Here is a 27836-nt window from a genome sequence, read left to right as displayed (position 1 = left end):
GGTCGAATCGTCACACGGTGATTCTATTCATGAGATTGGTGATGATATTGCGTATCTGGACCTCCCTGTTGGACAGTCCATACTAGAGACATGACGGTTATTTTCAGAAGCGGTCTTCTTTTAAGTACAGCTGTATAGCGACAATAAGCGGAAGTTTGATCGTCGTCTGTTAGCCCATGTGTACAATGCTATGATATTGTCTCATTATCTGTATCTAAGCCCCTTTGGCGCATTTTTATGGTTACAGATAAACTGAAATTACGCTCACTGTACTACAAGTATGCAAAGTTTTTACTGCGTTTCCGTAGACAAGCAATAGGTATGTTACGTGCCAGTACAGTATTACCTACCCTGAAGAAACGATTCTGTCGCAAATTGACCCATATAATTCATCTGTCAAGACCCACCCTTGGGCCAATGTTCTGCAGCAGTTGTCGGCATACTTTTTCTTATTGTTTTTTTTGCTTTGTTTGTGTTAGATTAATTAGGATCTTGTGCTTTTTGTGCTTCACCAGTCTTTGGTCTTTCACCGTAACATATAAATATATATATATATATATATATATATATATATATAGATATATATATATATATATATATATATATATTCCTCGTCCAAATAAGTATTCTAGATAAAATTCAAACATACACATTTTTTCAGTAACACTATATAATTATATTCACAAAATATAGTTACAAAGTAATGTAACGGGGTTGAACTGAATTGACTCTTCATTTTTGCATATTGATTGGGTCAACCACCGGATCTGGAATAGAAGATAAAATTGTATTTCCAATTGTTTACTAAAAACCTGGAGGACGAGGGTGGAGTTGTTTTGTTTTTTTCATCATACAGCCAAGCAATAATTGTTCGCATCAGACACAAGTAGAGACTTTTTTCAAAGGAGTTCCAAAGTATGAAAAACAAAATATGTGAATTCATTGACATGTATTAATTTATCGAACATACAAAATATTGGAGGAGGGAATGGAGTATCAAGGGCCCTAAGGCCGTCTTTTCTGTAAATTAAATAAAAAAAACAAGTTTTTTGAAATGAAAGTAAGGAGCGACATTAAAACTTAAAAGGAACAGAAATTACTCCGTATATGAAAGGGGCTTTTCCTCCTCGACACCCCGTTCTCTATACGCTGAATGCGATGGTGCGATTTTCGTTAAGATCCTGTGACTTTTAGGGGGTGTTACCCCCTATTTTCCAAAATAAGGCAAATTTTCTCAGGCTCGTAAATTTTGCTGACAAAGACTAAATTTGATGAAACGTATATATTTAAAATCAACATAAAAATCCGATTCTTTTGATATATCTTTTAGCATCGAAATTCCGTTTTTTAGAGTTTCGTTTACTATTGAGCCGGGTCGCTCCTTACTACAGTTCGTTACCACGAACTGTTTGATTCCCATATTCGGTTAAGTTTCACTCTAATTGTCATGGGAATATTCCAACCCGCTTGGAAGTGCGTCAAGGTGGTGTTCTTTCACTGTATCTTTTCAGTATTTGGATCAGCAGTGTGTTATACAAAATTATGCCCTTTCTTTTTTGTAATTTGGTAAATGTCTCTTGTATTGCATATGCGGATGATATACTTCTAGATATAGCCGTTCTAGATCTAGCCTCTCGAATTCCGTATCATCTATTTCAGAAGATTTCAAAACTGTTGGTCTGTCATTGAATATTGATAAGTGTGAGTACCTAGTCTTTAATGCAAAGTCTATGCCCATTTGAAATCCACGTTCTAACTTCTCCATCCATTGTGTCTCTGATTTGCGGCGGTCAAGCATTCATATTTATTGGAATCTACTAGCTTTTAGGATCAATATTGTACTGCATATTAAAGAAAACTTAAAGCGGGTTATGGTAAAATAGTAGCTAATCGTGGTCATTATTATCGAAAAGCGCTTGCATTGCTATACACTAGTTTTTGCGACTATTCAATACTTTTCCTATGTGGTATTTCACCTATCCTGAAAAAAAGACAAGATCTGGCTGAATTGTGTATATTATATTTCCGCTATTGTAAGCTTCTGTTTCATGTACCCCGGTCTTATAGGAAAAAGAAAATAATTCGGTATTTCGGGGCTTCTGACATTATTACTCCTTTGCGGAAGTTAGGTTCAAAATTGGAAAAGGATTATATTTTTTCTCTGGGCCCCTTCCACCTCTTAGTTCGGTGATTCTCCCGTTAATTTTCACCTGTTTTCGCTTTATAGTTGTGTTATCTCTTAGCAGTTCTTTCGTTAATTGAGTTATGGTTGTGGTATATATGTTTTATCGCTCGTATAGTTGTGTTATTTTCAAATTATACTCCATAATAGAGAGGCTCCGAACACCCAGCATTGTATATTAAGCTCTGAATTTGACGTTTTTTTCTAACGTGACCAAATTCGTCCTGCGCCCTGCACCCTTTTCATTGAACTTTTCTTCCCCCATGACATATTTCTAAAAGGAAAGATCCTCCCATATAGCCCCCCCCCTCAACCCTATCCCCAAAACCAAAAAAATCCCCCTGAAAACGTCTGTACACTTCCCAATAACCATTATTATATGTAAACACTGGTCGAAGTTTGTAACTTGCAGTCCCTCCCCCAAGGACTATGGGGGAGTAAGTCATCCCCAAAGACATAGTTATAACGGTTTTCGATTATACTGAACAAAATGGCTATCTAAAAACTTTAATCCGTTGACTTTGGGAAAAAAATGGGCGTGGGAGGGGGTCTAGATGCCCTCCAATTTTTTTGGTCACTTAAAAAGGGCACTAGAAATTTTCATTTCCGTTAGAATGAGCCCTCTTGCGCTATTCTAGGACCACTTGGTCGATACGATGACCACTGAAAAAAAAAAAAAAAAAAAAAAAAACAACAAATAAACACGCACCCGTGATTTGTCTTCTGGCAAAAAATACGAAATTCCACATTTTCAAACAGTTCGTGGTAACGAACTGTAGTAAGGAGCGACCTGGCTCAATAGTAACCAAAGCTCAAAAAAATTGAATTTTGATATCAATAGCTACATCAAAAGAATCGCATTTTAATGCTGATTTTATATATATAAGTTTCATCAAGTTTAGTCTTACCCATCGAAAGTTACGAGCCTGAGAAAATTTGCCTTATTTAGGAAAATAGGGGGAAACACCCAATAAAAGTCGTAGGATCTTAACGAAAATGACACCGCCAGATTCAGCGTATCAGAAAAACCCTACTGTAGAAGTTTCAAGCTCCTATCTACAAAAATGTGGAATTTTGTATTTTTTGCCAGAAGACAAATCACGGGTGCGTGTTTATTTGTTTGTTTTTTTTTTTTTTCCCAGGGGTCATCGTATCGACCAAGTGGTCCTGGAATGTCGCAAGAGGGCTCATTCTAACGGAAATGAAAAGTTCTAGTGCCCTTTTTAAGCGACCAAAAAAATTGGAGGGCATCTAGGCCCCCTCCCACGCTCATTTTTTTCCCGAAGTCAACGGATCAAAATTTTGAGATAGCCATTTTGTTCAACATAGTCGAAAACCATAATAACTATGTCTTCGGGGATGACTTACTCCCCCACAATCCCTGGGGGAGGGACTGCAAGTTAAAAACTTTGACCAGTGTTTACATATAGTAATGGTTATTGGGAAGTCTACAGACGTTTTCGGGGGGATTTTATTTTGTTCGGTGGTGGGGATGAGGAGAGGGGGCTATGTTGGAAGATCTTTCCTTGGAGGAATCTGTCATGGGGGAAGAAAAATTCAATGACAAGGGCGCAGGATTCTCTAGCATTACTATAAGAAAACAATGAAAAATAAACATGAAAACTTTTTTCAAATGAAAGGAAGAAGTAGCATTGAAACTTAAAACGAACAGAGATTATTACGCATATGAGGGGTTCTAAAAATACTTTAGCATAAAGAGCGAGGAATTTAGGAGGAGATAAATACCTTGCTCTTTATGCTAAAGTATTTTTAGTAATTCCAACTATTTATTCTACGGCCTTTCTGATTCAGGGGTCATTTTTAAAGAATTGGGACAAAACTTACGATTTAGTGTAAAGAGCGAGGTATTAACGAGAGTACAAACCCCCTCGTATACATAATAAAAATATAAGGTTATGAAAGTTTGTTACGTAAGTTAATTCTTAAGTTGCGTATATTTTTTACTAATAAAAAACGTTTGTTAAAAATTAAAAGTTCTAGTTGCCTTTTCAAGTAACCGAAAAATTGGAGGGCAACTAGGCCTGCTTCTCCACCCCTTATTTCTCAAAATCGTCTGATCAAAACTAAGAGAAAGCCATATAGCCAAAAAACAAATTAATATACAAATTTCATTTTAATAATTTATGTGCGGAGAGCCAAAACCAAACATGCATTAATTCAAAAACGTTCAGAAATTAAATAAAAAAAAATAATTTTTTTAGCTGAAAGTAAGGAGCGACATTAAAACTTAAAACGAACAGAAATTACTCCGTATATGAAATGAGTTGTCCCCTCCGAAATCCCTCGCTCTTCACGCTAAAGTTTGACTCTTTGCCACAATTCTACTTTTAAAAAAAATTAAAAGCTTTAGCGTAAAGAGCGAGGGATTGCGGAGGGGACAACTCATTTCATATACGGAGTAATTTCTGTTCGTTTTAAGTTTTAATGTCGCTCCTTACTTTCAGCTAATTTTTTTTTATTTAATTGTAGATAGGAGCTTGAAACTTCTACAGTAGGGTTCTCTGATACGCTGAATCTGATGGTGTCATTTTCGTTAAGATCCTACGACTTTTAGGGGGTGTTTCCTCCTATTTTCCTAAATAAGGCAAATTTTCTCAGGCTCGTAACTTTTGATGGGTAAGACTAAACTTGATGAAACTTATATATTTAAAATCAGCATTAAAATGCGATTCTTTTGATGTAGCTATTGATATCAAAATTCCATTTTTTAGAGTTTTGGTTACTATTGAGCCGGATCGCTCCTTACTACAGTTCGTTACCACGAACTGTTTGATATATGATCTTCGTCAATTATTTTTTAAATAATTGGAAAGACTGTAAATCCTCAAAGTGTAAGGATCTTGGTTTACAATAACATACTCAACAATGTCGCAAGAGGGCTCATTCTAACGGAAATGAAAAGTTCTAGTGCCCTTTTTAAGCGACCAAAAAAATTGGAGGGCATCTAGGCCCCCTCCCACGCTCATTTTTTTCCCGAAGTCAACGGATCAAAATTTTGAGATAGCCATTTTGTTCAACATAGTCGAAAACCATAATAACTATGTCTTCGGGGATGACTTACTCCCCCACAATCCCTGGGGGAGGGACTGCAAGTTAAAAACTTTGACCAGTGTTTACATATAGTAATGGTTATTGGGAAGTCTACAGACGTTTTCGGGGGGATTTTATTTTGTTCGGTGGTGGGGATGAGGAGAGGGGGCTATGTTGGAAGATCTTTCTTTGGAGGAATCTGTCATGGGGGAAGAAAAATTCAATGACAAGGGCGCAGGATTCTCTAGCATTACTATAAGAAAACAATGAAAAATAAACATGAAAACTTTTTTCAAATGAAAGGAAGAAGTAGCATTGAAACTTAAAACGAACAGAGATTATTACGCATATGAGGGGTTCTAAAAATACTTTAGCATAAAGAGCGAGGAATTTAGGAGGAGATAAATACCTTGCTCTTTATGCTAAAGTATTTTTAGTAATTCCAACTATTTATTCTACGGCCTTTCTGATTCAGGGGTCATTTTTAAAGAATTGGGACAAAACTTACGATTTAGTGTAAAGAGCGAGGTATTAACGAGAGTACAAACCCCCTCGTATACATAATAAAAATATAAGGTTATGAAAGTTTGTTACGTAAGTTAATTCTTAAGTTGCGTATATTTTTTACTAATAAAAAACGTTTGTTAAAAATTAAAAGTTCTAGTTGCCTTTTCAAGTAACCGAAAAATTGGAGGGCAACTAGGCCTGCTTCTCCACCCCTTATTTCTCAAAATCGTCTGATCAAAACTAAGAGAAAGCCATATAGCCAAAAAACAAATTAATATACAAATTTCATTTTAATAATTTATGTGCGGAGAGCCAAAACCAAACATGCATTAATTCAAAAACGTTCAGAAATTAAATAAAAAAAAATAATTTTTTTAGCTGAAAGTAAGGAGCGACATTAAAACTTAAAACGAACAGAAATTACTCCGTATATGAAATGAGTTGTCCCCTCCGCAATCCCTCGCTCTTCACGCTAAAGTTTGACTCTTTGCCACAATTCTACTTTTAAAAAAAATTAAAAGCTTTAGCGTAAAGAGCGAGGGATTGCGGAGGGGACAACTCATTTCATATACGGAGTAATTTCTGTTCGTTTTAAGTTTTAATGTCGCTCCTTACTTTCAGCTAATTTTTTTTTTATTTAATTGTAGATAGGAGCTTGAAACTTCTACAGTAGGGTTCTCTGATACGCTGAATCTGATGGTGTCATTTTCGTTAAGATCCTACGACTTTTAGGGGGTGTTTCCTCCTATTTTCCTAAATAAGGCAAATTTTCTCAGGCTCGTAACTTTTGATGGGTAAGACTAAACTTGATGAAACTTATATATTTAAAATCAGCATTAAAATGCGATTCTTTTGATGTAGCTATTGATATCAAAATTCCATTTTTTAGAGTTTTGGTTACTATTGAGCCGGATCGCTCCTTACTACAGTTCGTTACCACGAACTGTTTGATATATGATCTTCGTCAATTATTTTTTAAATAATTGGAAAGACTGTAAATCCTCAAAGTGTAAGGATCTTGGTTTACAATAACATACTCAACAATTTCAGCTGTCTTACCATCATGTAAATACCAAATTAAATCATGGGCCATTTTATGACCAAATATAGCTTTGGTTACAACTAGATTGTTATACCTACAAAATTGAAGCAATCTATAAACAATACGATTATATTTTCCTACACCAAATTTACCTTGGCTAGGATACTATCTTTCCTTATTTCTACAGATGTGGGTATTAAAAATCTCCTAATAAAAACACCATGTTTCTACCTGGGACCCTGTTGATTTGTTCCTCTGACTGTAAGTGAAATTCATCGGAGTCACTACCATTTCTTTCAGTCGGTGTTACAGGGGCATATACTACTATGACTGATATATTCTAATTTTAGTCATTAAATAAACGACTAGCATTCTATTAATAAAACCTTCCCAACCTAAACAAGACTTAGCAGCTTCCGTATTCATCATGAGCCCTACTCCCTGTCTGTGTACACCGTTCTTTCTGTCAGAGTAAATGAACTCTATGTCACCTAATTTCAAGTTTCCTACCCCAAGGATTTCCTACTCCTAATAAGTTCAGTTCGAAGCGTCTGAATTCATCAGTCAAAATGCTGATATGATAGTTTTTGATGTCATAACTTTCCGAGTTGCAATTTTCACATTACGTAAATCATGGAAATCATTTTGGCCTCAGGAAAAGCAATGATTCCAGAATCAGTGCATAATATAGACTAACACATCTTCTCAAGCTTACACGAAGCACTTAAGCAGGCTTAGAATCGTAAAGAAAGAAGAAGGGTTGCCAACTGCCGACGCCAAAATAGAGCACAAATCAGAGCCAAAAAAGAGTGTAAATTTGAGCCCCTTTTAACTGTTTTCACCACTCCAACACCATTTAGAAATAATTATCAGTTGTCCTTCAATCAATAAACATATCAGATTAAAATTTTCAAATGTATTTAAAATGAAATAAGGACGACTCCCTACGTAAATCAACCTCTAAATAATGGGTTAGATAATGATTATCATTATTTTTTTTTAGCTTAAAAGGTAATCCTCTGCTGGAAATTTGCAGGTGTTTATTTTGATTGCTTGGATCTTTGACTGAACACTAGTTGACTGCATCCAATGCTTAGTTAAAGTTTTGTCTCCATTTCATCCAAATCTATATAAAGGAATGTAAGAGGTCCAAGTAACTAGTCGTGAAATATAGCTGAATTCACCGTAATCAAATCAAGTACTGCTTTTATTTCGCTTGATATTTTTTCTGTCATTATTTTAAAAAATAGTGCAAAGAGTAAAATAATTGGCAAAAGCAGTGACTTTCACACGAAAAGTGTGCAAGTTGGTAGCCGAGGCAAGAAGTCCCTGAGTAAATCAAGTTAGATGAAGTTTTTGTGAAATCTTTGGCCCATTGAAGGTAACAAGAATGGTAAGAATGGTAACAAGAATGGTAACAGGTAACAAGAATGGTAACAAGAAGGTAAGAATGGTAACAGAGTGGTTTTCCTCACTAGGTGATGCTCTCCCATCAACAAGAGTCGAAATCGTGCACCAACAATCTCAAGCATATTACCTCCAACTCATTAAATATTCACATCTTCAAATATGATGCTACTACTGGAAAGGACTGAAAGGTCATATAACAATCGCAAATTCTGTTGGTCTGTCGGTCCTGGTTTTGCAACTTTAGGCACTTCCGGTTAAGCTAGGACGATGAAATTTGGCATGCGTATCAGGGACCAGACCAGAATAAATTGGAAATAGTCGTTTTCCCGATTTGACCTTCTGGGGGGGGGGGAGTGGGGGCCACTTAATAAAAAAAAAATTAAAAAAATGAAGTATTGAAATTTGATGTTTGGAAGGATATCGTGTCTCACAGCTCTCATTTTAAATCCCGACCAGATACGGAGAGATTGGGGGGAGTTGGAGGGGCGAAACCTAAAATCTTGGAAAACGCTTAGAGTGGAGGGATCGGGATGATGCTAGGTGGGAAAAATGAGCAGAAGTCCTAGATACATGACTGACATAGCCAAAACGGATCTGCACTGATTGGGGGAGTAGGGTGGGGGGGGGGGCGTAGTTCTGAAAAATTTGAAAAAAATGAGGTGCTTTAACTTACGAAGGAGAAATCAGATCTTAATGAAATTTCATATTTAGAAGGACCACGTAACTCAGATCACTTATTTTAAATCTCGACCGGATCCAGGGTCATTAAGAGGGAGGGATTTTTTTGGGGGGGGGGAGCCAGAAATCTTGGAAAACACTTAAAGCGGAGAGATCAGGATGAAACTTGGTGGGAAGAATAAAAACAAGTCCAATATACGTGACTGAAATAACTGGAACGGATCCGCTCCGGATCCGGTGACAAATGGAGGAGTTGGGGGGGGACCTAAAATCTTGGAAAACGCTTAGAGTGGAGGGATCGGGATGAAACTTTGTGGGAAAAATAAGCAGAAGTCCTAGATACGTGATTGACATAACTGGAACGGATCCGCTCTATTTGGGGGAGTTGGTGGGGGGGGGGGAGTGATCGTATCTTAATGAAATTTCATATTTAGAAGGACCTTGTTACTCAGATCTCAAATTTTAAACCCCGACCGGATCCAGCATCATTGAAACTTGGGATGAAACTTGATGGGAGGAATAAAAACATGTCCAAGATACGTGACTGACATAACCGGACTGGATCCGCCCTCTTTGGTGGAGTTGGGGGGGGGGTAATTCAGAAGAATTAGAAAAAATAAGGTATTTGTAACTTACGAACGGGTGATCAGATCTTAATGAGATTTGATATTTAGAAGGATATTGTGCTTTAAAGTTCTTACTTTAAATCCCGACCAGATCCGGTGACATTGGGGGGAGTTGGATGGGGAAACCTGAATTCTTGGAAAACGTAAAAATTGAGATATCTTTATCTTACAAATGAGTGATTGGATCTTAATGAAACTTGATATATAGAAGGATCTTATGTCTCAAATGCCCCATTTTCAATTCGAATCAGATCCGGGGACATACGGGGTTGGAGGGGGGGGGGACAGAAATCTTGGAAACGCTTAGAGTAGAGAGATCAGGATGGAACTTGATGGGAAGAATAAGCACAAGTTATAGATACGTAACTGAGATAAATGGAACGGATCTGTTCACTTTAGAGGAGCTGGGAGGTGTCGATTTGGAAAAATTAAAAACATGAGGAATTTTTAACTTAAGAACAGGTGACAGGATCTTAATGAAATTTGATATTTAGAAGGAACTCATGTCTCAGAGCTCCTATTTCAAATCCCGACCAGATCTGGTGACATTGGAGAAAGTTGGAGGGGGGAACCAGAAATCTTGGGAAACACTTAAGAGTAGAGAGATCGGGATGAAACTTAGTGGGTAGAATAAGCAATTGACGTAGATACGTGATTGACAGAACTGTACTGGATCCACTCTCTTTAGGGGAGTTAAGGGGTGGGGTTCAGTGCTTTGGCGAGTTTGGTGCATCTGGACGTGCTAGGACGATGGAAATTGGTAGGCGTCTCCGGGAGCTGCACAAATTGACTTAATAAAGTCGTTTTCCCCGATTATACCATCTGGGGGGGGGGGCTGAAGGGAGAGGAAAAAGTAGAAAAAACGAGGTATTTATAGCTTACGAATGGGTATTCGGATCTTACTGAATTTTGATATTTAGAAATACCTCGTGGCTCAGAGCTCTTATTCTGAATCCCAACCGGCATTAACCCTCCGATTTTCCTTTTAAATCAATCTATTGATTAATAGAATTCTGCTAGAGCTCATACCATATGAGCTCTTGGCTCGTCCGGCCTCGTCACAAGTGCCATATGAGCTCTTAGCTCTGGTTTTTAACTTAAAACTGACCTTCAAAATGGAAACTGGGGAACTTGGATAGATCTGCAGTATCTCCTCCGTACATTTTCTTCAGTTTATCCAGTTCAGCATCCAGTTCTCTCTGGATTTCAGTTGAGGCTTCGAGGAGCTTGCCACCAGCAGCCCTTAGAATAAAAAAATATACTGAGAAATGAAAGAACACTACAGAGTGAAGCATGTGCAGGAGATTTTTTTCATAAGGGAGGGGGCATAAATCTGCAATCTCCTCCATACATTTCCGTCAGTTTATCTACTTCAGCATCTAATTCCCTCTGGATTTCGGGTCAGATTGATAGGCCTAACCTGGAAAGCTTTGAGGCTCTCTGGATTCCAGGTGAGGCTTAAGGAGGAAATTTCAGAAATATTATAAGATTCTATGGGGAGGTCAGGCCTAAAGCACTCCTCCCATCCCCATTCCTATATAAATTGATAAGAATAAAGCATAGTAATTGTAAAACAAGCAACTGAAGACTAGATTTAAACGTATTTGCATACAAGAAAGGAATAGGGAAAATTCTCGACTCTAAGATCCCTTCAAGAACTCCTATTCATCCACTCAGTAAGGAAATTTTTAACTGAGAAAAAATTTAGAAATCATTACACAAGAAACGAAAAGTAGAACAATAGGGAATTTTTGTCCATGAGAAGGAATTCCAAACTTTAAATGAATATTTCGACCCGATGTCCAAAAGCTGCCCTCAGCATAGCATAAACTAAAAAATAAGAGAAACTTACTTAAAAACTTACTTACTTAGAAACTTAAGAGATACAACCATTAAAGTGAAATAAATTATAAAACAGCCCTAGCATCCTTACTTCAACAAAGTTCAACCAGTCCTGGTTGACTGGACAGCCCTTTGACATAGGGTCGAAATATTCACTTAGTTTGGAATTCGGAAAATAACACTATTGTTCTACTGGTAATTTTTGCTTAAGATGGAAAGGCAGTGTGGTCTTCGTCGCTGTTTATATTAAAAATTCATTGCGAGGAAAATCGAGAAATTCTGAAGTTATCCATTGTTTTATAAATATTTTTAATCGCCTTTGGTATTGTGTAGAAAATAGTGACGAACCGATTCAAATATTGACTTTACAACTGAGCTAGATCAATTCAGAGAAAGAGTCCTAAACTTTTTCGTTATCCTTGCCCCTTCGTACTTTACAGTCCAATGTTCCAATCTCTTTAGAGAAGACTGCAAGTTCTTTGTGTTTGTGCGCGTTGTACATTGTATTCGTTTATTTAAATAGCAATCATAGCATTCAAAAATGAGCACTAAAACACTACTTTTACAGTCACAAACATAAAAAAGTATCACTCTGTAAATACAAATAGCATGTTTTTGCACAGCACTTGATGAGTGGTAGTTTGTTCTGATGCCTGGTAAGTCTGCTGATCAGTACGTTAAGGTGAGGAATAGATTGTTGCTATTCATCGCTAAAATCTCTTTTTCGTAGTTCACTATCAAATTAACCACTTTTAAATTGCAGTAATCCGATTCATCTCACATAGTAAGCCAAAAGGAAAAGGGCTGAATAGTCTTGACTGAAAACCCAACTTGTGCCGTAGAAAAAAACAGAGATCAAAAGCGAGGCTCCTATATGGCAATGTACAGAATGGACACCAGGTATATGAATAAAGAATTAGTTAAGGACATACTTAATAGAAAAGTAGCTTCAGCAGATAATTCCACTTGATGATGTGGTAATTTAATTTTTGAAATATGGAGGTTGTAAAATTAAAGATACAAAAAGCACTAAATCTATTGATTTTTTCCCCATTGAGTGGCAACGCTGGGCGTCATGCTAAGTAGTTTACTTTCTATTGAAAACAAGCAGACTAAGAGAAGATTTACGAGTATGATTTTCGAAAAAAGGTAAACTGCCGGTCATTTTTAGGAAAATCTAAATTAGACGAGAGGCATTAGCTTGATTTCAATATGAAACTCCTTAGTATAATGTGCAGGGCTGCCACCAAGTGAGAAGAAAGATCACTAGATTTTAGTGATTTTTTTTTTGGAAATATAAAATTACTAGAAATAGTGATAAATCACTGGGGCAGCAGCCCTGATGTCACTTGATAGAATAAGATATATATATATATATATATATATATATATATATATATATATATATATATATATATATATATATATATATATATATATATATATATATATATATATATATATATATATATATATATATATATATATATATATATATATATATATATATATATATATATATATATATATAGTTTTAAGTTAAGGACAATGCGATTTTACGAAGGGGAAAGAGGGTAGTAATGGTCCCTACTTTTTAATTAAAAATAAAAAAAAAGGTATTCTTCTATTAAACACAAAAAATGGTATTTTTCAAAGTCTAGGAGAGCAACGCAAAAAACAACTAGGAGGTAACTGCCAGATAAGTATATTACTGGGAGTGGTGCAAAATTGTACACAGGATTTATATGGATTATGTACACAGGATTATATAGATTATTTTAAATTGTTTTAGTCTTAAGAAACAGGGTTAAGGCTAAGAGAGAACACAGTATCAAACTTTGGGAAATATGATTTTCATATATTTTCTTTTTCACAGTTGGATATAAATAATATAGTACTGAAATTATTCAAGCTATAAACCCAGGGTTTATTTTCTTATAGATTAATCCTCTTTTTACATGAATTTACACTGATTTTTTTTATAGTCTTTGAGCATGAAACAACCAAATTCAAAACACTAGCCTGCTCTTTTTTATTATATTTCAACTATGAGAAGAGTGTGTGATATTTGGAGTAAAACATTTGTATTTCTCAAAAACATGCTGTGAATAACATGAATTACTAAATTGTAATAAAAATGACTTTGATAAATTTCTTTGAGATTTTCAGACCTTGGTTTTTACTGGATAAGAGCTGAAAGATCTTTGGAAGATTTTTGGAAAATAGGAATTGCTATTTAGCAAGGGTGGCTTAAAAACCTTTAGTTTCCTCCTTTGGCTAAAAAAAGAAATAGAATCTTACTTGCTTTTCTGGTCATATTCCTTAATTTTATCTAGGAATAGTTTTTGGATTGGATCAACAGCTTTTTGTACTACAGGCAAACTTGTTGAAAAGCTTCTTCTAAGAGCTACTGAAATCCTTGGGGCCAACATATTGTATGATTCCTACAAGACAATATAACTCTGTTAGTCAATTAGTATACTATCCAATAAGTCTGTTATGCTGTTCAAACTTGTATATTCAGAAAACATAATATATATATATATGTATGTATATAATGTGTAATATATAATGAGAAAAGAAATCACCAATGCAACAGCAAAAACACACTAAAAAAATAAAAATAAAAATCAAGAAGGAGAAAAGGAAAAAAGAAGGAGAAAAGGAAGACTGTTTTCCTACATCAGTAATTAATATAGATCAGTACTTGAATGAGCCCTTAAACCTACTCATCCATACAATCACATAGGTCAAACAGCATAGCCATACACAATCAACCATAAAGAATAATCCATGGACAGGCAGTCGTGTCGTAAGTAAGTATTGCATTAAAGGAAAGTAGATTTTAATAGCTTCACTCTGGATTTTAAAGCTGGGAGAGGGTAGTTTCACAGGGAACCTTTTTTTATGTATGTTTAAATTTTAACATTTTAAATTGCTATTCTTTATAAACCAAAATGCCCGATGTTTAGTCACCAAAATGCTGAAATAATAATATTAGGTGAGACCTCAGAAGTACAGACTTGATAGGAATATCATTGAAGCCCCATTGTAGCCTACTCTTCATTTAATAAAAGAACCTATAGCAGAGTCATCCAGTTTGAGTTTGAACCACATATTGGAAGACAAAGTCCATTTTTGTGTGTTGGTTAAAGGGTTGAGTTATCGTTTGATTGTTACTTTGAAAAGGTTCTTATTTTCGTTTCACTGTTTATTTTGAGGGTTTGGTTTGTATATTTTCCTTTCGAATTTGTGTCTGTACTTTTTTATTGTTCTGCCCTGAGAATGGTTGAGCAGAGGTCCCAACTGAAATATTTGCATAGTTTTTTCTTCTATTTTTCACTGGCTGTTATTGTCCTTGTTTCTCTCTTCACTTTTATTTTTTGTTTTGTCATGATTAGCCAACTTGGTATCAGTCATTATTTCATGATTTTAGGATTTAAGGTTATAATTACATCAAGTTACTAAAGTCTTCATCCTCATAGCCATCAAACTAATAGGATCTATCGCCATCTATCTAACTTAGAACAATAGTAAATATCGAAAACCCTTAGTAATTGTAAATCTACCAGAAATAAGTTGTGGGTGACAGAAAGAAAGTACATAGATTTTTTAGCATTTTCAATAGACTGTGCAGCAGTTTGGAGCCAGTTTCCTCGGTTAAAGCAGAAATCTTACAATTAACCATTTTCGTGCCATCTAATACAAAGAAAAACTAGTTTTAACAGAAACTGCTGTTTTTACCTGACTAAGAGAGAAAAGAGCCAAATGGAGTTCTAATTCAATATAGGTGGATCAAGGAACTTATTTGTCTCTCCTGGCTTTGTTATTGCCGGAGACTTCAATCAAACTAATAGGCAATGGGTTTCAAATATTTTAGATTTGCGACAAGCCGTTACAATACCTACCCATCAAAGTGGCAGCATACTGGACTTGATTTTTACAAACTTGACAGACTTTTATTACGCACCGAGATCCCTACGACCCCTTCTGAATTCTGATCACTTTATCATCTTCTGGGAAGCCAGTTCGGCAATTCCGAAGCCAAAACGAGTCAAGTATACAGTGCGACCACTTACTGAGGACTCGATATCTACATTTGGTTGCTGGATCGGTAATTATCAGTTTGAGGACATTTGCTCTGAACAGGATATTAATATTAAAGTCAATAAGCTGAATACTCTGCTTCAGGAGCAATTTCAGACTTGTTTTCCCGTAAAAGTCATTACTGTGAGTGACACTGATAAACCGTGGATAACCAATGATCTAAAGAATTTTAATAAAAACCCGTTGTCACCTTCATATCGCTGGTGATACCGTAGCTTCAGCCAAGTTGCGTAATTATATTGTTAAACTAAACAAGCGTGCCAAGAGGCAGTATGTGAGGGATAAAATTACTCCCTTACTCACAATAGACCCCCACAAATGGCATTCCTCAGTAAAAAGACTTACCGGTAAGACAACACTCAGAGATCTAAGGCTCCTCAAAGAGGACGGTACCTTAACCTCAGCTAATGAAGTCAATTCTTTTTTTGCTGACATTTGTACCTCATTTCCATCAATCACCAAATCAGAAATTGATACTATCATTGCTGGTGAAGAGATTGAGGACGTATGTGAGGTCTCTGAATTCACTGTTTATAAGAAACTCCTAAGACTGAAAGCGAACTGTGCGTCCTACCCAGGTGAGCTTCCAGTAAAGCTGTTACGTGAATTCGCCATTTTTCTTGCTAAGCCACTCTCTTCTATAATCAACCAATGTTTCCTTCAGCAAGTATTCCCTAGTGCTTGGAAAAGAGCATATGTCCGCGTTATTCCAAAAGTAAGGTGTCCAAAATCTTGTGATCAACTCCGGCCTATATCAATAACTCCGAACCTTTCTAAAGTTGCAGAATCGTTTATTTACCGCAAACTTGTGTCACAGGTCTCTGCACATCTAGACCCGTATCAGTATGGATGCTTAAGAGGCAGCAGCACAACTGTTTATTTAGTACGGATGTACCATCTCATTGTCGAGTGGCTTGACCGAGGAAGTGCTATAGTCGACCTTCTCCTCGTAGACTACCGAAAGGCTTTTGATCTTATTCGCCATTCCGTTGCTATCACAAATCTACGCACCATGGGTGCGCAAAAACATATTCTCCTTTTAGTGATCAATTTTTTACAAGCCCGCTATCAGTGCGTTTACAGTCTTTTCCCAGGAGATACCGACTCTGAATGGGTCGAGCTTACATGCGGAGCCCCACAAGGTACTAAGCTCGCTAGTCTACTGTTTTTGGCAGTGATAAATTTCATCCTTTCTGGCTATGAAGAAAGATTTAAGTATGTAGACGACTTGTCAGTCCTACTGAAGTACACTGTTGAGAAGTCTGAGGCTGTCCCCCAATTCTGTAACAAAATAATCAAAAACTTCAAAGATGAATGTACTGTGAACAGCCTCCAAATCAACGAAGGAAAGACTAAAATCCTTCGCTTTAATGCCCTGAAGAGAGACTTTGTGTGCCCTCCTCCTCCTTATCCTAGTGAATCTTCGGCAGTAGTGCTTGGTGTCAAGTTTAGCATCGACTGCTCTTTCAGCCTCCATGTCGATACAATTATCAAAAAGGCAAATAGTGCGATGCGGACACTTATACTAATGCGTCGATTTGGTTTTTCAGTGACACAACTAAGGATAGCCTATCTTACTTACATTCGACCAATTTTAGAGTATGCATGTCCCGTATGGGGCCCACAAGTCAATAACACTATTTACCTAAGTGACCAGCTTGAGTCAATACAAAAAAGAGCAGTCAAAGTAATATTGTGCGATGCTTTTATTGAATATAAGTTAGCATTATCCACTTTACAAATTCCCTCTCTTCAAGAGCGTCGTCTCAGTTTGATTCTTGAATTTGGCCAATATCTTCTCAGAAGTGATAAATACAGATCGATAATACCACCAGTTTTAGTGAAACATCGAAGTACTAGGTTGAAGAAATTTGACAGATTAGCAGCACCTCCTTCACGCACAAATCGTTTTTCCAACTCATTCATCCCTTTCTTTGTATCAAAGTATAACAATTGTTGATTTTAAACTATTTGTCTTCTGATTTTTTTTTTTTGTCGTTTGATTTAATCCTTTTTTCTTTTTTGTAAGCACAAGCGCCATTTAGTTTTATGACTACGAGAGATTGTGCAAATAAAACCTATTCTATTCTATTCTATTCTAACAACTGATGCTGGCTGTGACATAAGCAAGTTTTGATTTCTTTACAGAAAATCTGAATTTAAAGCTGAACTCAATCCTCTGGTCCCAGTCTGAACCCTCAAAGAAACTTGACTGTATGAATGCTGAGATTATGGAGCTGAAAACCAAGTTTTCCTCGCTTGGGAGTAAAATTAAATCCCTTGAAAAGGATTCTATTCTTCAAAAGCCTCACTGAGATGAGCTTGAAAACAAGGTTACTGGACTTTGAAGTTAAGGCAAGATAATTAAACTCAATTATTCATAGTTTACTGTCCAAATGTCCAGATCAAAACACTAAGTCTAATGTTGAAATTCTCTTTGAAAAAAACACTAGGCCTAGCAGCTGATAGTGTTAATAATTATTGGTAATTATTAATAATTATGGTTATTGTAATAATTATAATAATATTACAATTATAATCAATTATATTAATAATTTAATAATTATGGGAGCAAGCAGGATTACTTTGCAAAAAAAGGTTCAAATCGTTTTTAAAAACGCTGGGGATCCAAAGCGTTTTCAAATCTGTTTTGAAGTTAAAGGATCTGGAATGCATATTATATTAGATCTACACCAGTGCTGAAGAACCTTTGCAGCAGTCTCCTAACAAAAGGAAGAGTTACGTGAAGAGTCTCCTAACAAAAGGAAGAGTTACGTGAAGAGTATTACGGAAGAGTTAGGTTAGATTAGATTGAGCTTGAAAACAAGGTTACTGGACTTTAACGTTAAGGCAAGATAATTAAACGCAATTATTTATGGTTTACTGTCCAAATGTCCAGATCAAAACACTAAGTCTAATGTTGAAATTCTCTTTGAAAAAAACACTACAGGGTTTGGACAGGTTGGTTCGTTTCAAATTATAGGCTCTGTCCTATTTATATAGGATTTCCCGAGCCCAAATATAGGATTCGGAAGTCTCCGGGATAAGATCAGTGGTAGATGGCGTGGGATGCCTGGACATGTAAATCTATCATTTCCTGAGTTTCTGCATTTTTTTTTTTTTTTTAATCAGATACACATACTGTGCCAACGATTGACTGATACAGGTAAAATACCTGGAATCACTCTTGCTGCTTCTTGGGCATCCATTTCGATATGAGGTCAGTTTTTCTCTTTGCAAGAGACTGCTCCATTCTTGCAGATTCCACCATCTGCTCTCTTTCACTTGTTCTGGACTTCACAGCTCCTTCGAGCAAAGAAACAGCTAGGGCAATGTCTATGGAACTCTTGGACCCGGCAGCCTTCTTCATTTTATTGGTCACTTCTTTAAGTAGAGTATCTGCTACTCTTCTCTTATCTCTGATACTCTAAGTTATTCTTTTCACTTTCCAGGTCTTCTATTTCCTTCTTTTTGTTGTGGACCTCCTGCAACTTCCACATGTTGTCCTCTTCAAAAGCTCATTTCTCCTTCTCGGATAGCTCTTCCTTTTTTTCTTTTCATGCAGACATTGTTGATACCGAGACCGTGCAGAACGTGCAAGATTCAACAGTTCTTTTGTAATAATAAACCGTTCCGGTTTTCCTCCATGAAGTCTCAACGTGTCATATACCATGAGTCTCGCATCCAGAACGCGTTCAGAAATTAATGCCTGGTCTTCACCGAGCTGCATAATCAATACACTAAAGAAAAGTAGCCTGATTTTCTGTCTGTAGGAAATTGTTATTTCTGTCATGTATAACTCCTACAGGAATAGCAGAGCTAACTGCAACGTTATTAGATACTATTTTTATTTCAATTAATCTTTTTCAAACATAAGTTCTTCTAAATGGTGAGAGTGATCACTGTATCTATGCTTAAAATATTGTCCTAAAAATGTGATGAATATTAGAAAGAGGAATTTTAGTAAAGTTAATATTTTTATGTTTTGGTTTCATATGTTAATCTATAAATATAGAACTGCCTCTATGTATAATGTCATGCTGACTTATTGCCTTCCTAAATATTGCTTTCAACCAGCTCCAAAACAAGAATTGCCAAAAATTTGCTAAAAATTATAACTGAAATCAGTCGAATTTAACACAACGCCAGTGCTACTAGTGGGGGATTTATCTCTGCATCAGCATGCTGCACAAAATGTCTGCTGAGAATAAAATAAGGTGAATTTAAACAAAATATCTACATTTTTCTCACAATTTAGGAACTTTTTACAAACATAAAGCAGTACCAACCCATTCTCTGCTTCAATTGTTTTCAGTTTGATCAGGCTGCACTAGGAGATCGAGTTTTGATCGTGAAGGGAGTTATAGACATAAAAACAATAGTCAGTGTAACCATGATTTACACAAAAAAAAACTTTGTGTAATTTTATAGAATGCGATTTTTTAGCAAAGATACGAAGGGGAAGGTAATTTTCAAACTCTAGGAGTCGACTTTGACCTCAAATTGGCATCCCTGCCAATTTTTAATTAATTCAAGGGTTCTGTTGCAATGATGCCAAGAATTGATTTTAACTTTATAATCATATAGATTATCATATAAGATTTTAACTTTACTAATTTTAACTTTATGCCAGTAATAAAGGTATGGATTACTATCCATATTTAAACTTTTAAATAAATTTAATATCCTCAAGATGCATTCCTACATCCTTTGTCAGGCTATTATTGGAATATGCATGTCTGGTCTGGCATGTACAAATTCCAAGTGAACTTAGCAACAAAATTGAGTCAGTCCAAAAGCATTTGTTGAGATTCATTTAAAAAGAAGGCAAACCCCCATAGTCCATATTTCTTAATGCAGCATGCATTGCCACCTTAAAAGAAAGGAGGGATAAAATTTGCATGTGTTTTGCAAAACCAACATTTCGAATCATCATACCAAGAAAAATTTCCCTAAATTTCACAACAACACTAGACCTTGACTCACCTGCTTAGTCTCAGAGGGAGGTTCCAAAAAAGTTTTATCTCCTTTTTTCTGGAGCACTTTTGTTTTGCCCATTTGATACTTATTTGATCTCAATATCTTTTTTAATTTAATTGTTTGTACAATCCTTTCTTCAATTGTCCATTTTTCTGATTCTTCTCATATATTTAATGATTTTAACAACTTGATTTCAATTGTTCTTATTTTTACAGTATTTAACTTGGAATGCAAATTTGGCTAGTGTTTATTTTAGCCTGTGATAGTTGTTTTTTGTAAAAGTATTATTTTAACCGCCTGCCCACCTCTACTTGTTTTGGTCATTAATTATAGAAAATTCATTTTAGTTCTTGGACATGGATTTGTTTTAATATTATACTTTCAAATTTGTATTAAATGTTATTTACCATTGGTTGATTGATTTTTTAACTTTTGTCTTGTTTGTTTCATTATCTTACTTTCTATTTACTGGAGATATGAAGTAAATTTAGCTCTATTAGAGCTTGTGATAACCTTTTCAAACCTTATTAATTTTTTATAAAACTTTTATTAAATCTTAGTAAACTTTAATTTTTACTCAAACTAAGACCCTTACAAGTTTTTCTAGGGTTGTTTGTTTTATACATTTGGCGAGAAAAAAAAATTAATATATAGACTTGATTGATGGTATTTTTATGTCAATTGATTTTTTAACTTTTGTCTTGCTTGTTTCATTATCTTGCTTTCTTTTACTGGAGATATGAAGCAAATTTAGCTCTATTAGAGCTTGTGATAACCTATTGAAAGTATATGTTATTTTATCTTATAACATATCAAATGAAAGAAAAACAAAAAAAGACAGTGAGCTGTAGTGATTATGACTGCTTTGACAGTGCTTGTGTTTATTCTTGGATGTGTGCTATGCTTGCTAATATTGCTCACTTTTCTTTATAGGAGCTAGGGTTAAATAAATACATTAATAACAATCATTACATGGTGTCAGAAGTGGAATCTTGACATTGAAATCTAACAGCACTATGGAGGTCCAACAGCCATCTATCAACTGGGATGCATTCTCCTTGGCAGATGAATGGAATCGATTTGAACAGCATCCCCTGTTGATCCATATATGACCCCTGCAAAAAATACAGAACAGCCTCATTGTGCCTACCTGCTTATCTGGATGGGAGAAAAAGGACAAGAGATCTTCAATACTTTCAAAATAGAAAGGAGTGAAGACAACAAAATTGAACCCCTTATCAAATACATTAAAGACTATGCAAGCCCAAAGGAAAACACTGGATTTGCAAGATACATCTTCCAGAAGTGGAGCCAGTTAGAAAACGAAAGTATTGAAAAGTCCATTAAAGAATTAAAAACATTGGCCAAACTATGTCTGTATACTGAACCAGATGAAATGATTTGTGACTATATTGTCTATGGAATTCAAAACCAAGCTATTCAAGAGAAACTGTTAGCAGAAGGTGACTCATTAACTCTTGAGAGTGCAGTATCAAAATGTAGAACCCACAAAACAGAGCTCAAGCTAAACTAAAATCAACCAATATCTATCAAGCAGGAAGTTGATGCAATCACACATGGTCCAAGCAAGAATAGTTTCCAAAATCAGAAAGCTTCTTCTAATAACCACCCCAAGGGCAGATAATGCTATTTTTGTGGTGGATCTTACTTGAACAATAATGCATGTTCTGCGAAGGGGAAAATATGCACACAGTGCAAGAAGCCAAACTATTTTGCAAGGGTCTGTTGCAGCAACAAAAGCATAAACACCATTGATGAAGTATCTTTTCCTCAAACTCTATAACATATTAGCCTATTCTCAAAATATTCTGGCCTTTTTCTTTAAATCTTTCCTTATCACTAACTGTGGCCCCATTTCTTTCTTTAACTTGGCCTAGTCCATATTGACTACATATTATGTAACCTGGCTGTATCTACCAAATCTTTACTAATATTATCCATGGGCTCAATTTCACACCTCCTTGATTCATATTTTAATTTTCTGTTAGTTTCTTTATATTCCTCTATTTTCTTATGACTAATTCTTCAAATAACTCCTGTATAAGTAACTCCTCCTCTCTATTACTACTACTAATACTACTAATAACTCACTGCAGCACCAAGCTGCCTGAGGCCAACACAGCTATGTACACTCCTCCTCCAACCTAATCTATTCAAAGCCTCCCTCTTTACACCCTCCCAGGAAGTTTCCATTTCCTTTAAATCTTTATTTATGACATCCTCCCAACCCAGATAAGGACGACCTGCTTTACGTGTAGCCCCAGATGGTTAGCCAAAAAAAATCTTTGGCAATCTGTCATCCTTCATTCACAGAATGTGGCCTCCCCATCTCAACCTTTCTTTCATTATAGCCATAGAAAGTGGGATTTAACCACATTTTTTGTACAACCTACTGTTTAAAATATGGCCAGTCAGCCAGGTAACCAGAACAATCTGTAGGCAATTTCTCTGGAAAACATCTAGTAAATTTTCATCTGCTTTTTGGAGTGCATATGCTTCAGAGCCATATTTGACCACTGTCATCACTGTAGCTTCCAATATTCTAATCCTGGTTTGCAGACTTATCTTTCTATTCTTCCAAACTTTGTTTTAACTGTGCAAAGCACCCTGAGCCTTGGCTATTCTTCTTTTAACATCTTCACTGCTCCCACCATCTTTGCTAATAATACTACCAAGGTAAGTGAAGCTCCCAACCTGATCAATCTTTGTGTTACCCAATGTCACCTTTTCATCTTCACTTATTCCTAGCCTTAGTGACTTATCTCTTCTTAACATTAATAATTTTCAAGTCTATTTTAGCACCCTGAACTCACAAAACCCCTAAAAGTTCATTCATTTTGCTCACACTTTCTTCTAATATGCTCAAATCATCAGCATAATCTAAGTCCAAAACATTGTCACTAATATTCCTAGCTGCATTTCTTTCCTAAGACACCATGAGCAACTACAAACATTATTTTCCAAAATTTATTTCATTCATCTTCTACATTGTTAAATCTTAGACTGTCTAGTTCAACTGTTCCTGGAAAGTTTCTCTCAAATTCTAATCCTAGAGTCAACCAGTATAATACCTTCCTGGAAGGTAGTTACTCTTCTTAAATCTCAGCTTTAGATTAAACCTAGACACTACTAGATGGAGATATTTACTATTAACAGTAATCACAACAATCCTATATACCCAAAGTATCAGTTTTGTCATCATGTAAACAGGGTCATTCCTAGGGCTGTTAGTGCCCAGGGAAAAATAGTTACAGCACCACCTGACTTCAAACAATAATAAAAAAAAGTTTCATCCAAAGCACCTCAACAAATGTTGGGTATTGTGGTCACAACATGTGTGGGCTTTTTAAGACTGGATACTATAATGGTTATTACAGTAAAAACAACAGTATCCAATTGAGCAAAATTATATAGCACTTAAACCCTTCAATCTTACTATGAAATATGTATTGGGAAAAATTGTATGTACCAAGAAGTAGCTAAAAATTCAAGTTGTACATCAATATGATTATTATTAAAATTGTAAGATAAAACACTTGAAATTATTAGTTTATTGATTTACCTAAAAGGGCCTCTTTCCAGCAATACCAACATTCTTACATAGACATATATATCCTTTGAGTTTTATTCACTTATTAATAGAAAGCTAAATGTCTTCTGTTTCTAAAAATGCATCTTTTATTGCTTGACATTTATTCTATAAATCACAAAAATTAAATATACTTTTTTCCTTTCAATTACTTGTCAGAACAGAGACTATATTTTGAATTTATGATGAAAAAGTATTGGTGAAAATCCTCCAAGAAGACTGATAAAAGGAGCAATCTTGTTATTGTAATCACATTATAGTAAAATAGTAAATAATTATAGTAATATAGTAAATAGTATACTATAATAAAATAGAGGCAGTCTGAAAACCTGTCTTTATTTTCTTAGAATGCTCAAGGTGATGTTTTCCGAAAAAAGTTCATATTTTGCTGTTGCTATAGCAAATATGCTGATTACTATGCCTACAAAATTTTAGCATTTATTGACTATTACTGTTTTCTTTTCCTTACACCAAATTTATCTAGGCTAACATACCATATACCCTTATTTCTACCAACTTAGACATAGAAATCCCTTCATGGAAGTACATGAGCAATCCTGGACCAATCTTGGTCAAAACATGGTTTTCTACACTTGCTAACGTTCTGCTATCAACAAGCATTGAGATACTGAAGAGACAATCTCAAAACTATTATCTCCAACTCATTATCCTGCCTGGAGGCAGGACAGATCCCTACCCTCTCTTATCAATGGAAGCGTGGGGATGTCATAATGGCATGTTTAAATGCTGCAAACTCAGCCCTTGCAAAAAAAAAAAATGCTTGAACTTGACTGGTCAACAAGAACTACAGAACACACCAATAAGCTGTACTGAAAACAGGCCAACACCAGACTACAGAACAGCTTCTTCCTAAATAGTGTTGGGGCTCTGGAGCTCCCTAAGCAAAGGAGAAGTCTCAACCCCTAATGTGGAAGCCTTCAAGGGAGCTGGGAATAAACATTGGTTATCTAAGCCATGGATGTAGAGCCAATAAATATTGGCTCTACATCTTCACTAATCAGCACCTCCAGGATAATTCCTTATAGGTTCAATAATGTGATTTAATGTAATTATATATTTATGCCAACAAATATCATGCTACTGCAAAGAAACTATCCCTATGGGAGAACACATTAATAAATCTAATTAGGCTAATTTTAAATTTGATTTAAGTTTACAACACAGTCTAAAAACTAGGCCTATACACAAGGTAATAAGTTACCTTTAGGGCCCCAGTAAGGGCTCAAAATGGAATTACCCCTAGAAGCAATTAGGCCTACAGGTTAAAATTCTAGTTTACTGACTTTTGGCTATCTTGGAAAGGGGTTAGGCTAGGAAAATGAAACTCTCAGGTATGGGTCTAAAGGCTAAAGTAAAGGTAAAACTATAGCAAACAGTATTACTGGCTTTTGTATAAAATGAATATATTACTTAATGCCTTTTTTATGCTCTTTACAAATATAATAATTGCTTCTACTGGAAATTCAGATTTAAGTACTCATTGACCTCTTAAAAATGACCTAAATATGGGGTCATTACAAATCTGTAATAGTTTAGAAACAAATTTGGACTATATGTTTGCACATCAGGGGGGGGGTAAATCATAGCATATATTAAATATGTAAACTAAACCATTGCTGTATTTAATATAGTTAAATTTATAGCAAACAGTATAACTGATGTTCATAATAGCCAGCTTTCATATTTTTGGCCAAAAACTCATGCTTTTATTGAAAATTCAATGTGAAGGAAGAAGAAAACATCAAAACTTTGGAAAAATTAATTTATCCAAATTAATATTGGAAAATCAGTGCTTGTGGATTATATGACATTAAAAGAAATAGATTTATATTGAAACAGTAAGTTTAAGATTAATGTTATAATGTATTTAAGGTTTGAGACCAATTTTCTTAGCCCTTTTTATACCCCATATTTAGGTCATTTTTAAGAGGTCAAAAAGTGCTTAAATTTGAATTTCTGGTAGAAGCAATTATTATATTTGGAAAGGGCATAAAAAGGTGTCAAGTAGTATATTCACTTTATGCAAAAGCCAGTAATACTGTTTGCTATAAATTTACCAAATTATATATCAGAAAGGTATTTAGAAGTACCTAGCCTACTTCTACTCCTTCTCTCTCTAGAGAGTTCTGACCTTAAACAATATGTGTGTTATAAAAGTGAAACTTTTCAAAAATAGATTTTCTGCTTGAATGTAGTAGAACAAAATTTTTTTTCTGCTTCACAATTTTGCTCAATCCCAATAGGCTATATAAGGATTTAAAAATATGCAAGTATAAATCCTAAATTTTGAAAAAAAATGTTGATATGGCTCAGAATTCTACTCAAATAACAGGAATTGCAGTTTCAGAGCTAAAGGCAGAGAAAAAGCTACTGGTAACTAATAATTAACATAAAATGTTGTTTTGTCAAAATTTCAATAGATAGGCTATAGACCTGTCATGTAGGTGAATTTCATGGCCCTCTAGAGGGGGAAGTGGAGGTGAGTACTTCAACATACCTTCCCAGGATATGCTTTAACCTGAGGGCTAGAACCATCCCTGAAAGTTTCATTTTCCTAACCTAACCCCTTTCCAAGACAGCCAAAAGTAATTAACTATAATTTTACCAGAGACGTAAATATTAATCCCTTGGGCTATATATGGGACCACCAGGGGGAGTGGGATAATGCATTCATAAATGAATTGATTGGCCTAGGCCTATAGGCTACCTAATATGTTTGAAAATAATATAAAGAGGAATCAAGTAGTAGCCCATCTTAACTTTATCCCTGTGTCAGATATAGAATCGCGCATATACTGACCCTGATTTGTGCTCTAGAGTCTAGAATATCTTACCCTTAGGGAAATTATCTTTGAATAGGCCATGGCTATATAACATTGAACAAGGCAAGTCTATTCTAACAGGATATTATGATAGAGAAATATAACTAATTAATTTATTTTATGCTTAAAATGACCTACCGCAGAGAAAGACAAGACCTATAAAATTCAATCAGAATCCTAGGCACTTAAATTTTTTAAATGACGTTGACGTTGACGTTAACTCCCTTAAATTTTTTAAATAATTTTCTTTTCTGGTAGATATGTACAAAAATATTTCTGGTTATTGTGATTGATGTAATAATAGTATACATATTTAAAATCATAGTTAAGAAATAAAGTACTAATCAAATGGATTGAAAAAAAGCGATTTGCAAATTATAAATAGTAATGTTTGAATAAATAGGTACATTATACGTGATTATATAGGTAGCACTACAGAATCTCCGAACCATTTTCCGTTATATTTTCTGTCAGATTGTATTTCAGAAAAGACAAGCGAAATAAAGCCGCGTTCCTATTCATTGTTGTTTGATAAAAAGAATATCGACATTTCTCAACCAATTTCATCCTTGGTCCTTGCGTGGGTTATGTAGCATGACACCACAGCTGAGTTCAAAATTTAGGTCTTGTATTACCAAGCTGAGATCAAACCAAACTATGCCACCACAAGACTATTTGTCGTTATTTATATCCGTTGCTGCTATTTCAAATTTTAAACCAGTGATAAAAAGGAGAGCCTCATCGGCTATTTAGTTTGTAGTTATAGTACAGTGCTAAATTATGAACACGTAAAACGAACGGAGAACTGGATTGGTTCTTTAGTATGTGGTTATAGTATGGAGCTAAATTATGAGCAAGTACAGTAATAGAGTGCATGACTGGTTCTTTAGTATACAGCTTTATTTTAGAGTTAAAATTTGAACAATTAAAAAAGAACAGAGAGCTGGATTTGTTCTTA

General features: G+C 35.2%; 3 protein-coding genes across 3 annotated transcripts in view; 2 read left to right on the top strand and 1 right to left on the bottom strand.

Moving 5' to 3' along the window:
* LOC136029562 (E3 ubiquitin-protein ligase HECTD1-like) overlaps positions 1-27836 on the top strand; it is a 484457-nt gene that overhangs the window by 271810 nt on the left and 184811 nt on the right. The window lies entirely within an intron of this gene.
* LOC136028642 (ATP synthase-coupling factor 6, mitochondrial-like) lies at positions 709-27149 on the bottom strand. Its single transcript, XM_065706470.1, has 4 exons — positions 27017-27149; positions 13640-13782; positions 10605-10738; positions 709-767 (listed from the first exon to the last, which is right to left on the bottom strand). The coding sequence occupies exons 2-4, from the start codon at positions 13768-13770 to the stop codon at positions 733-735; spliced, it is 300 nt and encodes a 99-aa protein (XP_065562542.1). The 5' UTR covers positions 13771-13782; positions 27017-27149; the 3' UTR covers positions 709-732.
* LOC136029743 (uncharacterized) lies at positions 14132-18876 on the top strand. The gene is made up of 4 exons (XM_065708249.1): positions 14132-14150; positions 15219-15568; positions 15702-16461; positions 18707-18876. Exons 1-4 carry the CDS (start codon positions 14132-14134, stop codon positions 18874-18876), a joined length of 1299 nt encoding a protein of 432 aa, XP_065564321.1.

This window comes from Artemia franciscana, chromosome 7 (genome assembly GCF_032884065.1).
Source record: "Artemia franciscana chromosome 7, ASM3288406v1, whole genome shotgun sequence".
NCBI lineage: Eukaryota > Metazoa > Arthropoda > Branchiopoda > Anostraca > Artemiidae > Artemia > Artemia franciscana.
The sequence above is the reverse complement of the archived record's forward strand: the minus strand, read 5'-3'. Positions and strand labels throughout refer to the sequence as shown.

Coding starts and splice junctions, on each gene's coding strand:
- LOC136028642 (XM_065706470.1), bottom strand. CDS start 13,770: ATGTTGGCCCCAAGGATTTCAGTAGCTCTTAGAAGAAGCTTTTCAACA. Junction 10,739..13,639: donor GAATATGACCAGAAAAGCAA/GTAAGATTCTAT, acceptor TTTTATTCTAAG/GGCTGCTGGTGGCAAGCTCC. Junction 768..10,604: donor CCCCAGTTTCCATTTTGAAG/GTCAGTTTTAAG, acceptor CTTCTATTCCAG/ATCCGGTGGTTGACCCAATC.
- LOC136029743 (XM_065708249.1), top strand. Junction 15,569..15,701: donor TTCCCGTAAAAGTCATTACT/GTGAGTGACACT, acceptor AAACTAAACAAG/CGTGCCAAGAGGCAGTATGT. Junction 16,462..18,706: donor CACAAATCTACGCACCATGG/GTGCGCAAAAAC, acceptor CCATTCTTGCAG/ATTCCACCATCTGCTCTCTT.